At 39.4% G+C, this 15,677-nt stretch overlaps 5 protein-coding genes across 5 annotated transcripts; 4 read left to right on the top strand and 1 right to left on the bottom strand.

Annotated features, from left to right (window-relative positions):
• The first annotated feature begins 1,331 nt into the window (after positions 1-1,331).
• LOC117783411 (probable cytochrome P450 6a14) lies at positions 1,332-3,103 on the top strand. The gene is made up of 2 exons (XM_034620811.1): positions 1,332-2,496; positions 2,557-3,103. Exons 1-2 carry the CDS (start codon positions 1,380-1,382, stop codon positions 2,970-2,972), a joined length of 1,533 nt encoding a protein of 510 aa, XP_034476702.1. The 5' UTR covers positions 1,332-1,379; the 3' UTR covers positions 2,973-3,103.
• A 1,054-nt stretch (positions 3,104-4,157) lies between these two features.
• Positions 4,158-8,506, top strand: LOC117782818. Its single transcript, XM_034619863.1, has 3 exons — positions 4,158-5,665; positions 6,686-7,847; positions 7,910-8,506. Exons 1-3 carry the CDS (start codon positions 4,181-4,183, stop codon positions 8,332-8,334), a joined length of 3,072 nt encoding a protein of 1,023 aa, XP_034475754.1. The 5' UTR covers positions 4,158-4,180; the 3' UTR covers positions 8,335-8,506.
• A 391-nt stretch (positions 8,507-8,897) lies between these two features.
• LOC117783412 (probable cytochrome P450 6a23) lies at positions 8,898-10,701 on the top strand. Its single transcript, XM_034620813.1, has 2 exons — positions 8,898-9,993; positions 10,054-10,701. Exons 1-2 carry the CDS (start codon positions 8,913-8,915, stop codon positions 10,467-10,469), a joined length of 1,497 nt encoding a protein of 498 aa, XP_034476704.1. The 5' UTR covers positions 8,898-8,912; the 3' UTR covers positions 10,470-10,701.
• Positions 10,702-11,620: 919 nt separating this feature from the next.
• LOC117783409 (probable cytochrome P450 6a23) lies at positions 11,621-13,678 on the top strand. The gene is made up of 2 exons (XM_034620809.1): positions 11,621-12,780; positions 12,836-13,678. The coding sequence occupies exons 1-2, from the start codon at positions 11,637-11,639 to the stop codon at positions 13,255-13,257; spliced, it is 1,566 nt and encodes a 521-aa protein (XP_034476700.1). The 5' UTR covers positions 11,621-11,636; the 3' UTR covers positions 13,258-13,678.
• Positions 13,679-13,722: 44 nt separating this feature from the next.
• Positions 13,723-15,556, bottom strand: LOC117783407 (probable cytochrome P450 6a21). The gene is made up of 2 exons (XM_034620808.1): positions 14,371-15,556; positions 13,723-14,305 (listed from the first exon to the last, which is right to left on the bottom strand). The coding sequence occupies exons 1-2, from the start codon at positions 15,464-15,466 to the stop codon at positions 13,887-13,889; spliced, it is 1,515 nt and encodes a 504-aa protein (XP_034476699.1). The 5' UTR covers positions 15,467-15,556; the 3' UTR covers positions 13,723-13,886.
• Positions 15,557-15,677: the final 121 nt, after the last annotated feature.

Raw genomic sequence — 15,677 nt, 5'->3', positions numbered from 1 at the left:
TGCACGTGCAGGGAGAAAAAACTCCGCATCCGAATGGGAACCGAAACCAGCAGGATCTCTTCCAAGTATCCGGCGGTGCTGCCCATCACAATCAACGCTTAATGTGCCCCTAATCGCTTTCGCATAAATTTCCGCGCGATTTTGTAATAAAGCTGGCAGTCAACACGGCCAGGAAACCTCTTGTCAGTTGACCCCGGCGGGTGGCTCTAAATTTTATGTTAGTTTCATTGACTTTACGCATGATTTACTTTACCACTGGTCGAATTTAATTAAAGCAAAAGGCAAGACAATCCAAGTACAGCAGCAACAACAAGGCAATCATTCAATAGACATTGAACATTTTGCATGCAGACGAGATTTGCTGACATTCCAATTAGAAAAACAAATAAAGCAGACTTTAATTGAAAAGTTGGCATCAGTGCTCTATGTGCTCTTTTTTAATTGTTAATAAAGAAAGACAACAAAGGCGAGAAATGGTTAAATTGGATTTAAGAATTAAATACTTCTTATATGAAAGCCGACGATTCAAGTTCTCTGAGCCATGTGTATATTTTATCCATAACTTAATTGTTATTGAGTTCTAATCAAATTATTTCATTGTTTATGAACATTAACATAATTTAATTTACTGAGAATCTTGATATATCACACATATATCGGTAATAAAAAAGATGAACAACTCTATGCGATGTCGTTAAATCTTATGATCATAATAATTGTTATTATTATTATAACTATAAATATTATTTGAAAGTACCTATGTTATTGTGTTTCTTGTGTTGTTTTACGTGCATAATCTTATCAGCGCAAACCAAAATATAACTTGTCATTGTTATGTGGAAAATAATATTCAAAATAATAATCAGTTTCAGCGGCTTAGTCGATTTAGCAATCTTCGTCCGTTCTTCTTCACTTTGCGACATTTTTATCGTAGTGATAGAGGTGAATCAACATAGGTATAATCGGTACATTATATAGATGTCATTTGAAGTATAATAGAAATTTTTTTTTGATAAAATAAGTTTATTTATTGGGTGCTAATCTTGAGCATTTGGAAATACAAAACAGAGAAAACAGAATTTTTAACTAATTTATAATCAAATTGATAAGAATTTGCTCATTGTATCATTACAAAAAAATTGTTAAATTTACGCTTGTGTACAAGGGTATCAAATCTGTGACTAATCTTTTTTTACACTCGTAGTGGATTTGATAACTTCTAATAGAAAATCTCACGCACTCTCATACAAGTTCGCCAGCTCTTTTGCCTCTCTGAAAGCTCTTCAAAGTTTCTCAATATAAGCATATGAAACTGAGTATGTTGATCAGTTCCCATCTGACCGGTTACAAGCACACACGAGCTTTCTAAATTTTATACGATGGTGTTGTTAACGTTCGCCCTACTGGGCGTGGCAGTCGCGTTGCTTTACAACTTTTATCAGTATACGTACAAGTACTGGGAGCGTCGCGGAGTGCCCTTTGAACCGCCTCTACCATTAGTTGGCAATATGAAAGGCATCGGATCGAAATATCACTTTCGCGACGTTAATCAGAGAATATACGATCAATTTAAGGGAAAAGCGCCTTTTGCGGGCATGTTTATGTTTTTGAAACGGGTCGCTTTCATTATCGATCTCGATCTGGTTAAACAGGTGCTAATCAAGGATTTTAAGGCTTTCCAAGATCGCGGCGTATTTAACAATGTGCGGGACGAACCTCTAACTGGACACCTGTTCACTCTCGAGGGCGAAGAATGGCGATCTATGAGGCACAAACTGACCCCCGTCTTCACCTCTGGCAAGATGAAGCACATGTTCGGCATTGTGGTTGAGGTGGGTGATCATTTGACTACCACAATGGGTAACGCAGTTAGTGCCGCCGCTGGAGTAGGTGGTGATGTGGAGATCAAGGAACTGTGTGCTCGGTATACCACTGATGTTATTGGCACCTGTGCCTTTGGCCTCGAATGCAACAGTCTGGCAGATCCCAACGCCGAGTTTAGAGCCATGGGTCGATTGCTCTTCGAGAAACCACGTCATAATCAGTTGATTCAAACCTTTATATTTACCAATGCCAAGCTGGCAAGAAAGCTTCGGCTTAAAATTTTAAATGATGATCTAAATAATTTCTTCATGGATGCCGTTCGTAACACAGTAGATCATCGAGTCAAGCACGGCATAAAACGCAATGATTTCCTTGATCAGTTGATCGAGCTGCATGCTGAAAACGAGAACGAAGCTCGCCAGGGTAAAGGTATTGATCTATCGAAAGGACTGACAATCGAGCAAATGGCCGCCCAGGCTTTTGTCTTCTTCATTGCTGGTTTCGAAACGTCCTCTAGCACGATGAGCTTCTGCCTATACGAACTGGCATTGCAACAAGATATTCAAAATCGTCTACGAGAAGAGATCGAGAACGCTCTAAAGGATGTACCAAATGGTCAACTTACCTATGACGCCATGGGTCAGATGACCTATTTGGAGCAGGTGCTGTCAGGTAAGAAATTTCTGCAAATCAATTATAGAGTGTGATCTCACGTCACTTCTACTCCTTTAGAGACCCTAAGAAAACATTCAATTATATCGCACCTTCTGCGAGAGGCAAACGAGGACTACAAAGTTCCCGGCACAGAACAGACTATCGAGAAGGGAACAACAATTATAATACCTGTACATAACATTCATCACGATCCAGAGATTTATCCTGTACCAGATCGCTTTGATCCGTCACGTTTTGAGCCCGAGGCTATCAAAGCACGACACCAATATGCTTATTTGCCATTTGGAGATGGACCCCGTAATTGCATTGGCGAACGATTTGGAAAAATGCAGGCCAAGATTGGTCTCATCTCACTCTTGAGGCACTTCAAGTTTGGCGTCTCCGACCGCACTGAAATACCTTTGATCCTAAATAAGAAAAACTTCCCATTGTCCACCAAAAATGGAATTCATCTCAAAGTCGAGCGCATTTAAAGAGATTTTTCAAAAGTCAATTATGTTGTCTTAGTTTCGCCATCTTTTTTTTTCAATTCAGTTCTACATTTATTTGCTTTTTATTAAATTTTAAAATATTAAATTCTGATTAAGCATCAGCTACAAATGCATTATTAATTTACTTTGATTTAACATGTTTTCACAATTAATTTTAAAGTTTCATAGTCAAAACAAAATTTGCAGTGTCATCTTGACGTTGTAAGTTTAATTTATCAACATTTGGTACTATATGTGTATATTATTATTTCATACTTTTGATACTATACTAACGAAGGAGCACGTATATTTAATCAGCATTGTCTAAAAACGAGTGAGATAATAGAATGTAGTAATTAAAGAACACATTTGATTTAAATAAGAGTATGTACAATATGCATTGTACATGTTTTCTTTTATCTTAATTTTCGGTTTGAGATTTTGTAAATAAGATAAATAAGATAAATTAAAATATATATATAGTTTATAATAATAATAATAATTTTTTTGTAATAACAGCTTATTCACAATTAAGAATGATAAAAAAATATTTAAATACAAATAAAATTTAATGAAATGGAAATTTCTAATAGAAACCAGTCGTAAAAATACTGATTTGATAGCCTTGAAGTTTTGCGCAAACAGAACTTAGCAAACAAGTATTTACGAAAAAATTCAAGTGATTAGGCGGATGTTGAAAATGTTCGACTAGAGGATGCCCTGTAAGTGTTAATATTTAAATATTTCATTTAATCCTGATTAAATCAGTCTGATTCTTATCATAATTACACAGGTAGACAAATGGAGAAGCAGATTGATAAACGAGTATGACTTAATTATGCTGATCAGAAATATGTATATTTATATACTTTACATGATTGTTTTTTACTTACTGCCGTTTACGTGCGATAAGTCAGAGTTGTAATACTCAATGCATTTTGTGGTTACGGGGTATTTAAAATATATTTGTATACACAACGCCAAATATAGACAAATGAGTTTCATTATATGGAACGTACTTTCATTAAGCTGAACTGGCTTAAGATAGCGATAGAAGCGAGCAAGTGAGCACAAAAAAAGAGAGAGAGAGTAAGTGGAATGAGAGAGAGAGAGAGAGAGAGAGAGACAAGTGCATCCATAAAGCTTTCACTGCAATTAACACATTTTCATACTTCAGTTCTCAGTTACACCGCATTCAACTAACTGGAAACATGTTGACGCTTCTCATATTGTTGGCTCTCTTCATTGGCCTTGTCTATTTCTGGCTGCACGAACACTACGCCTACTGGCGCCGTCGAGGCGTTGCAGGGGAACGTCCGGAATTCTTGCTGGGTAACATGCGTGGATTTGCACGTAGTCTACACTGGACGGAGATTAATCAGCGTATTTATGACAAGTTCAGGCAGAGGGAACGCTTCTGTGGCTTCTTCACATTCTTCAGCAAGGCGCTGTTTGTTATTGATCTGGAACTGATCAGGCGCATTATGATCAGCGACTTTAATAGCTTTGCGGATCGTGGACTCTTTCATAATGTTCGCGATGATCCTCTGACCGGGAATCTGCTGTTTCTCGATGGCGATAAATGGCGCTGGTTACGCCAACATCTGACTCCTGTTTTTAGCTCGGGTAAAATGAAGTTCATGTTTCCCACAATCGTGAAAGTGGGCGAGCAATTAGCTCAAGCCGCCGATCAGTCGCTGGGCGAATTCGAAGCTAAGGATTTGTGTGCCAGATTCACGACCGATGTCATTGGCAGCTGCGCCTTCGGCTTAGAGTGCCACAGTCTATCCAATGCCAAGTCTGAGTTTCGGCAAATGGGACGTTCAGTGACGGAACAGCCGCTCCATAACAGCATTGTCCAGGCCTTTATGTTTGCTCAACCGGATCTGGCCCGTCGCCTCAGGATGCGACTCTTTCGACCCGAGGTGAGTCGTTTTTTTATTGAGACAGTTCGTCAGACACTGGACTACAGGGAGCGGGAAAACATCAAGCGCAATGATCTCATCCAGCTGCTTATCGAGCTGGGCCAACAAGCGAAGGGAAGCGAGCCTGGACTTAGTTTTGAGCAAATTGCTGCACAGGCCATGGTGTTCTTTCTGGCTGGATTCGATACCTCCTCCACAACCATGTCCTTTTGCCTGTACGAGCTGGCCCTCAATCCTGACATTCAGCATCAATTACGCATGGAAATAAATGACAAATTGGAAAAACACAATCAAGAGCTGAGCTACGAATGCCTCCAGGAGATGACTTACCTCAGCCAGGTGGTGGCCGAAACATTGCGCAAGTATCCTATACTTCCGCATCTGCTGCGACGCTCTACTATTACATACAACGTGCCTGGGAGTAAGCTCATCCTGGAGCCGGGTATGCGAGTGATGATACCGGTGCATAGCATACACCATGATCCAGAATTGTATCCCGAACCCGAACGCTTTGATCCATCCCGCTTTGAGCCTGAAGCAATTAAATTGCGACATCCATTTGCGTATTTGCCATTTGGAAATGGACCTCGCAGCTGCATTGGCGAGAGATTTGGCCAATTGCAGGTGAAAATTGGTATTGCAACCCTGCTGCGATATTATCGATTTGACGTCACACAGCGAACTCAGATTCCGCTGAAATTCTCAAAACGCAATTTCCTTATTGCCACACAGTCTGGCATTCACCTTAAAATGGAACGACTTGATGTCACTTAATCTACTTATTTAATATTCAATGATTATAATGTTACTATAGGTCATGCTCTGAACTAATCGTGTGCTGTAAGATAAACAATTTAACAGACATAATAAAACAATTCATCCATAACCTACGCGAAACTGCGCACTCAAAATAAACGCGCTAAAAAAGAGCTTTTAAAAGCTCATCGATTAAGAGGTAAAATTGTTATTGTTGCATTGTTCTCTCGCTCTCCGTCTCTGTTTTATTCTCATTCTGTATGCAGTTGATCATGATATGATTTTTTTATGTATTCTATTCGAATGTAAAATACCCTGTTTAATAATGTTCCATTATAGAATATTGTGGGTTTACTGAAATACAATTAATATTCACAAATTCTACACAAGAAAGTTTATCAAAATGCTTATAATATTGTGATGTGAATATTGCAAATAAAATGGTGATTGAAATACCACATACATATATTAAAAAAAAAAAGGCAGCTACATTATTTGCTTTGGCATTTCTTCAAGTAATTGTATCGCAGAGTAAATAATTGAAAAAAAAATCAAATTAATACGATGCCGTTATCGCCCAGATTTATTTCAAGTTCATGGCAAATTTTATTATGTTATTTCGCTCTCTCTTTCTCTCTCTTATTCTCTAAGTGTCAAACATACTTGAAACTCTCGCTGTTATTGCGAATATGATAATTTCAATGTTTGCTGAGATGTGGAGCTTTTCCAGTCGGTTTTTAGAGAGGTTATCTGCATCAGTTGTTTATTATACCCTGTAAGCTAACAATGTTTAAGAATGGGCATAGTTGAAGGCAATAGTTAACTGAACAAATTGAAATTATTGAAGGGTGTACACATAATTAATAATTTTTTGAAAATACATAGGATTTTCGGGAAAGAAAAACCCTAAAGTAGTATACAATTCTATATATGTTTTAAAGGTTTTATTTATTCGAATTATGAAAGCTATATGTTATGTGTTTAATTATTCAAGAGAAAAGAATGGGTATCTTTTGGATCATCAATTGAGCATAGAGTTTTGCATATTTTGAGCTGAACTTTGTACTGCAGCTGATTAAGAAGAGCTTTATAGGCTCAGTCATCAGAACAGTTGTAATTGAAACGCGGGAAATGCTTGATGTAATTGCACTGCTATTAATTGCACTGGCCATTGGGTTCTGGTACGTGAGGACCAGGCTCAGCTATTGGTCACGACGTCGCATTAGCCATGAGCGACCTACGTTTCCCATGGGCAACTTGAAGGGATTTCGAAAGACCAAACACTTTATGGAAATTCTGACGCCGCTTTATGAACGCTTTAAGATAACCGGTGCACCATTTGCGGGATTCTATATGATGCTGCGTCCTGTGGTTCTGGTGCTGGATGTGGAGCTGGCCAAACAGGTGCTGATCAAGGACTTTGCCAACTTTGAGGATCGCGGCATGTATCACAATGAACGCGATGATCCACTCACCGGACATCTGTTTCGGATCGATGGACCCAAATGGCGACCGTTGCGTCACAAAATGACTCCCACTTTCACCTCTGGCAAGATGAAGTTCATGTTTCCCACAATCTGTGCCGTGGGCGATGAACTGGCTCAAGTCTGTGGCGAACAGGCAGAAAATGCAATATGTGGCATTGTGGAGATGACGGATCTGATGGCCAGATATACTTCAGATGTGATTGGTAGCTGTGTCTTTGGCCTAGACTGCAATGGACTTCGGAATCCAAATGCCGAGTTTGCTGTGATGGGTCGTCGGGCATTCACGGAACGTCGTCACAACAAACTGATCGATGGATTTATTGAGAGCTTTCCCAACTTGGCACGTCGTCTGCGTCTCTGCCAGATACACCAGGATGTCACCGATTTCTATATGCGCATTGTGCGGGACACTGTAAAGGAGCGCGAGACGAAGAATATTGTGCGAAATGATTTCATGAATCTCCTCATTGAGATGAAGCATCGTGGCGAACTCACGCTGGAGGAGATGACAGCTCAGGCATTTATATTCTTTGCCGCCGGCTTTGATACATCGGCCTCTACTTTGGGATTTGCCCTCTACGAGTTGGCCAAGCAGCCGCAACTGCAGCAAAAGCTGAGGCAGGAGATCGAGGATGCACTGCAGCTGCATGGAGGAGAATTCACCTATGAGGGTATGCAGGAGCTGCGCTACATGGAGCTGGTTATCGCAGGTGAGTGCTGTCGAGTTGTGCCAGTGAATCAAATAATTTACGAGCATATATCGTTCATTCAGAGACACTTCGAAAGTATCCGATACTGCCGCATCTTTCACGCATTTGCCGTCGTTTCTATAATGCCAAGGGAAATCGACACTTTTATATAGAACCTGGACAAATGCTGCTCATACCTATCTATGCCATACACCACGATCCAGATCTATATCCGGAACCAAACAAGTTTATACCCGATCGTTTTCTGGCGGACCAAATGGCACAACGTCCCACTGCGTCCTGGCTGCCCTTTGGGGATGGACCCAGGAATTGTATTGGCATGCGATTCGGCAAGATGCAGACAAGTGTAGCCCTGGTCTATCTGTTGCGACGCTTTCAGTTCAGTGTCTGTCCCCGCACCGAGTCCAAGATTGAGTATATCAAGTCCAACATGTTGTTATGTCCAGCAACTGGCATCTTTCTGAAGGTTGAACAACTGCGAAATTAAAGTAGAAAAAAGCGCAACTTACTTATCGCATGAGATAAACTAATGTACTTATCCCTATTTTTACTGACCACTCCTAACTTTTTCGTTGTAAATCGTATTTAAAGATCCCAAACATTATTTAGGTCACATTGAAAAATAAATAAATTGCTTGAGATGCCATTTACTTGTAAAATTGCTAATCATCGTTATAACTCGTATAATAATCAGCTGTACAGTGAGTCAAACTTATCGGTGATATAATTTCAAATATTGAGTGCAACATTGCGGCATTTAAAAAAAAAAACTTTGAGCTCTGCTTCAGATTAGATATTAGTATGAGTATAGAATTAAATAACTATTAATAACATAATTGACATTGTTTCAATGAAATGCACATTTCAATTTAACCACAAGCAAACATGAATAACAAATACCAATGAATGGAGTCTATATCATATCTTGCACAGATAGCTAAAACACTCTGTTCTCTCTCTCTCTCTCTCTCTCTCCTTAAATGAAGAGCTTTGAGAGAACAAGCTTTTGTTTATAAATATCGAGTGTTGAGTGCAAAGTGAACACAGTTCGTAACGAAGCGTGAAATGTGGCTGATTATAACGTTGATTGGAATTATACTGTCGTTGCTTTATTATGGAGCGCGTCATCGGCACAATTATTGGAATCGTCGTGGAATTCCGCACGATGCACCCAGCTTTCCAAAGGGAAACATTGGGGATTGGCCATCGAAGCGGCAATTGGGCGTTATCTTCAAGGATTACTATATGAAGTATAAGAATGCCGGCAGGCCGTTTGCTGGCTTCTATTTCTTCTTCACCAAGACAATTTTGGTAACCGATATGGAGCTGGTGAAGCGTGTATTGATTAAGGATTTCAATAATTTCGAGAATCGTGGAATCTTCTACAATGAGATTGATGATCCGCTATCGGCCACATTGTTCAGCATTGAGGGTCAGAAGTGGCGACACTTGCGTCATAAGCTGTCACCAACCTTTACTTCGGGTAAGATGAAGCACATGCTGCCCATTGTTTTAAAAGTGGCTGAGGAATTGGCCAACGTATTCAAGGACAAGTTGTCAAATCCTCAAGAGCTGGAGATCACCGACTTGGTGGGTCGCTATACGGCCGATGTGATTGGCACATGTGCCTTCGGTCTGAACTGCAATAGTCAGAGGGAACCCAATGCCGAGTTTGTCAGCATGGGAAAGCGTGCGGTTACCGAGCGACGTTATTACGGAATGTTGGATTTCTTCATATTTGGATTTCCCAAATTGGCACGTTGGATGCGTCTTAAGATTACGGTTGAGGAGGTTGAAGAGTTCTATTTGCGCATCATTAAAGAGACCATTAGCTATCGCTTAAAGACGAAGGAGAATCGTCATGATTTCATGGATATGCTCATCGAAATGTATCAGAAGCACCAGGATGGAAACACCGAAGAGGGTCTAACGTTTGAAGAACTCGCCGGACAGGCCTTTATTTTCTTCGTAGCCGGCTTTGAAACCAGCTCCACAACCATGGGCTTTGCCCTTTACGAACTGGCATTGCATCAGGATGTACAGGATCAACTTAGAGCCGAAATTAAGGAGGTTCTTAGCAAACACAATAATGAATTCACTTACGATAATATCAAGCAAATGGTACTTTTGGAGCAAGTCGTTAATGGTAATTAAAACTTTCATTCTTGCTCTATTATTGTAATTATAATGACAATTAATTTTGTAGAAACGCTGCGTAAATATCCCGTGTTGCCTCATCTAACAAGGACAGCCAACTCTGACTATTCGCCAGATGATCCCAAGCATTATATTGAGAAGGGTAGCGTGGTCGTTATACCAGCTCTTGGTATTCATTACGATCCCGACATTTATCCTGAACCAGAAAAGTTCAAGCCAGAGCGTTTCACAGAGGCTGAGATCTCAGCACGACCCTCATGCTCCTGGCTGCCCTTCGGCGATGGTCCTCGCAATTGTATTGGCTCACGATTTGGAATAATGCAGACCTGTGTCGGTCTGGCTCATCTGATCAAAGACTTGAAGTTCACTGTTTCTCCAACAACTCAAGTTCCGCTTAAATTTGTCACCAAGAATATATTGTTGTCCGCTGAAAACGGTATTCATTTGAATGTTGAGAAAGTGTAATTGCAACAGAATTATTTGATAAAATTCAATTAATAATGATCTAAGATAATGAGCTATTAAACATATGTTTAAACGAATTGAGCTCTATCAATCATAATAATTTTTTAAATGTGCCTTAAAAATAACTAAATAATGATTGATTGACAAAAATACAATTATACACAATTGACAATAGTGTAGAAGTGCTGTCTTGAACATATTTACTGGAATATGTATAACTCGATGACAGATTTGAAATTTTTAAAATATTTTTAAATATATTTTCTTCTTTTTTTGGTACAATAAAATTAAAAAACACTACAAAATAATATGTATAATATATACCACCTCTGATTTAAAATTAATAGATTAATAAAAAAAAAAATATCCAAAAAAAAAGACTTTGTTCTTCTATAACATATGTGGAATTTGAGATACCTTTTATAATACAAACTTGTCGTATTCAGAGAGTGTTCTTTTATTCAAAAACTGGATTATGTACTTAGATATTGATAGACCTCTTATACATGGAATCTATTATAAAGCGATAACTTAAATTATAAGATTAATAAAAACAAATTTCCAAAAAAAAAACTTTGTTCTTCTATATGTGGAATTTGAGATACCTTTTATAATAAAAAGTTGTCGTATTCAGAGAGTGTTCTTTTATTCAAAAACTGGATTATGTACTTAGATATTGATAAACCTCTTATTCATGTAATCTATTATAAAGCGATAACTTAAATTATAAGATTAATAAAAACAAATTTCCAAAAAAAGACTTTGTTCTTCTATATGCGGAATTTTAAAATAAAAAATTGTCGTATTCAGAGTGTGTTCTTTTATTCAAAAACTGGATTATGTACTTAGATATTGATAGATCTCTTATTCATGGAATCTATTATAAAGCGATAACTACGAAAAGGTTCAAAGTATTTTCGTTCAACATTGCATACTCGTTTCCACAATTTCCAGCCTATCATTTGAACCTAAACGCACTTTATTATGTCGTCAAACCAAATTAAGTGCGTTTTAATAGTCGCTACCAGACAGAGGTACATTTTACAGAGATATGTGCTACAACATTTTAGGTGAGCCAAGTGCTAACACGTGCTTTACTAGTTAGTACAACTAAAAATGGCTTAGTTGCAATAAAGGTATTTTTATGTAGGGGTCCTGACCTGCACCATGAGCTATAAATTCAATGATGCTGGGGTAACTCTCAACCAGTCTAAGTCTGTTTGTCAAAGTGAAATGTCTGTCTCGATATCGTTAGTCGCGTTTGTCTTAATCGGATTCTACATATGGATGAAGTGGCGATTTTCCTATTTTCAACGTCGTGGCATCGCCCATGAGCAACCACTGCCAATTGTTGGCAATATGTGGGGCTGGCGAGTTACCAAACACACCTCGCAAATATTGCAGAAGCTGTATGTTAAGTACAAGCATTTGGGACCCTTTGTAGGCGCATACTTTCTGATGACACCCATTTATATTATAACGGATATGGAACTGCTGAAACGCATCTTCATCAAGGACTTTGGCAACTTTGATAGTCGTGGCCTTTTCTACAATGAACAAGACGATCCATTGTCGGCACATCTCTTCGCGGTTTATGGTTCAAAGTGGCACAGTCTGAGACCCCGAATGACACCAATCTTTAGTGGTGCCAAAATGAAGCTTATGTTTCCAGCAGTTACCCGAACTGCACAGGAACTAGTCAATGTGATAAAGGAGCGTTGTGCCGGAACAACGATATCCTTGGAGATTACCAAATTGCTCGCCTGCTACACTTCGGATGCTATTGGTACTGCAATCTTCGGTCTGGAGTGCAATGGTCTGCGAAATCCAAAGGCGCCATTTGTTCAAATGGGCCTCAATGCCATGCTAAAGAAACGCTACGATTATATATTCTGCCTCTTCTTTCCCAAGCTCAGTCTTAAGCTTCACCTCAAGCGAACGCCTGCTGATGTGGAGGCCTTCTACATGGGCCTCGTAAAGGACACCATTAACTACAGAGAACAGCACAAAATTAAACGCAATGATTTCATTGACATAATGCTGGAAATGAAGCAAAAATACGATGCCGGAAATACTGAAGAGGGTCTTACACTCAATGAAATCGCCGCTCAGATGTATGTATTCCTTGTAGCAGGATTTGAAACAACAGCCACGACCATAAGTTTAGCATTATACGAGCTGGCGCGGCACGAGCACATTCAGAGCCAATTGAGGGAGGAGATTGAAGAGACAATTGAAAAATATGGTGAAAATGGGGAACTCAGCTATGAGGCACTGCAGAAAATGAAATATCTGGAGCAGGTTATATCAGGTAGGCTTCATCTCAAGTATTTGAAATATCTGTAAACTAATATTTCTTCCTGTAGAAACACTTCGCAAGTATCCCGTGGCCACAGAGCACCTGCGTCGTACCAATACTCACTATGAGGTGCGAGGTCATTCGACACATTATCTGCCAGCTGGATCACAGCTAGTCATTCCCGTCTATTCCATACATCACGATCCGGAATACTATCCGGAGCCAGAAAAGTTTCTACCGGAGCGTTTCACAGAGGAAGCTATAAGGCAACGGCCCAGCTGCGCCTTCATCCCATTTGGTCAGGGACCTCGCATCTGCATTGGGATGCGTTTCGGGAGAATTAAAGTTGCGGTTGGTCTCATTGCATTGCTGCGTCATTTTCGATTCACTTTGACCCCCGAAACGCCACAACCCATGACATTTGAACATCATTCTTTTCTACTACACACAAAAGGCGGTTTTAAGCTCAGAGTGGAACCACTTCAGTAGAATAGCTATTTCAATATCTATTCAAACTAAGTCTAAACACATATAAGATATCTTTGAGTGAGAGCTCTTTGCAATGGATTCACTCATAATATTTTGAGACTCTACTGTAGTAATCTACCTGGTTCTATTCATATCTACATGAGTTTAAAATTAGCCTTAATAATAAGAGAACATACAAAGTCGTCAAACTGGTTGGCAACGTAAACATTAAGAGAATAACTCAGATTATTTAAGTGACGTAATGGATCACATAACGCTCTCCAGTTCATTTTATAGTAAGAGAGAAAATTTCAGAAAAGCTTTTTTACGTTCTCCGCTTAATTAACTACATAGTGTGTATGAGCTTTAGGTATTTTTTATATGCAAGCCGAATTGTTTGTTTACATAGAGCATTTTTGTCAAATAAACAATTATATTTCTGTATGAATTTAAACGAAATTAATTCCTTACTACTGCAAAACTACATTTATCATTAACAATTAGTGACCTTTGACCACAAAACCTGCTGAAACTGTAGGCTTATTCTTCTAGCACTTTTCCACTGAATCATATTTAGTGTATATAATGATAGGTATAATGATAAGTTTAATTTTATTGTATTTTATATACAATTTTGATATGAGTATTAATCAAACTCGCTCGGCTTTCAGATAAATACCCGACGCACTTGCTATCAGGAAGCTCTTAATATCGTATTTAATGGGTATTGTTGTTTGATCGCATACCGAAAACTTGAAGTTCGTTATAAGTTTTGCCAGGCCAATGCGAGCCTGCATTTCGCCAAATCGCATTCCGATGCAGTTGCGAGGTCCATCACCGAATGGAAGCCACTCCACAGAGTCACGGTTCTTAACGCGTTCGGGCGTAAAATTATCGGGATTGAAGCGGTCTGGATCAGGATAAAACTTCTCATCGCGATGCATAGCACCAGCGGGAATTATCACGGGCATGCCCTTCTTGATAACATAATTTGGATAACCCGGCACAACAAAATCTTCCAAGCATTCACGATTTAGAACGGGTAAAACAGTCCAGAGACGAAGAGTTTCTAAACGAAGGTTTCTAATAATTATTATCAAATTGCCAAAAGTCTTTAAACATTTCTGCACTCACCCGATATAACCTGACAGAGATATCCCATTTCCTTCAGATTCTCATAGGTCAACTCTCCATTATTCTTAGCCAACACCTCATTACACTCTTTCCTCAATCGATCCTGAATGTCCTGACTTTGAGCCAGTTCGTATAATGCAAATCCCATCGTAGTGGAAGATGTTTCGAAGCCAGCATTGAAGAAGACAAAAGCCTGGGCTGCAATTTCCTCAATTGTAAGGCTCATGCTCTCTCCTGTCTCCGATTTCATCAAACGATTGTTCTTCAAGTCTATCAACTGATCCATGAAATCGTTACGTCGAATATTGTTCTCCTCCCTGTAGGATACGGTTTCTTTTACAATCCTCATGAAGAACTTTTCAATGTGTTCCGGGGTCTGTTTCATGTGGATACTACGTGCAAATTTGGGAAAACTATTGAGCAACGTAAGTCCCAGCATATTGTGACGTAGATCGGTTAAAGCCTTTCGGCCCATAACACGAAACTCTGCCTCGGGATCCTTGAGGCTGCTGCACTCAATGCCAAAAGCACAAGTTCCGATAACATCTGTTGTGAATCGTGCCAGGAGTTCCCTAACCTCGACAACTGATGACTTTTTGGCCATATCACCAAAGACATCCACAAATTCATCACTCACTTTGACGACTGTGGGAAACATGAACTTCATTTTACCAGACGTGAATGTAGATGAAAGTTTATTCCTCATAGATTTCCATCTATGACCATCTAATAGGAATAGCTGGCCAGACAACGGATCATCCTCCGGGTTATTGAAGAATCCGCGGTCCGTGAACTTATTGAATTCCTTGATCAAAATGTGCTTCACCAAAAATGGTTCCAGAATAAAGACAGCTGGGCGTAGGAACCAATAGAAACCAGCAAATGGTCCCGTTCCTCGGTACTTACTGTAATACTGCAGCCACACCTCTGGGAATGAGCGTGTAGTGTGAATACCTCTTAAACTGCCCAATATCGGATGAGGGTCATCACATGGTATGCCCAAGTTTTTCCAGTATTGTAGATTTCGACGCAGTCGTAGAAAGAGATAGCCAATCAGGGCTGCCAGCACCGAAAGTAACAAGATACTGATACCCATAGCTATTCTAAAACTACAGATCCGAAAAAAACAAGCGTAAAACCAATCGTGTGTGGTGCGAATGAACCTCAGGCGGATACTGAGAGCCACTCCAGAGAGCATTGTTTATTAAAAGCCCGTCAAAGCTTTCAGAGTCACAATGACAATGATTTCTATGTCGCGATTTACCGATTAGGTAGAAACAAATGCATATACAGAAATAAATGTTATC

This window comes from Drosophila innubila, assembly GCF_004354385.1.
Source record: "Drosophila innubila isolate TH190305 chromosome 2R unlocalized genomic scaffold, UK_Dinn_1.0 1_C_2R, whole genome shotgun sequence".
Taxonomy (NCBI): domain Eukaryota; kingdom Metazoa; phylum Arthropoda; class Insecta; order Diptera; family Drosophilidae; genus Drosophila; species Drosophila innubila.
Note: the sequence above shows the minus strand (reverse complement) of the source record. Positions and strands in the feature narration are given on the sequence as shown.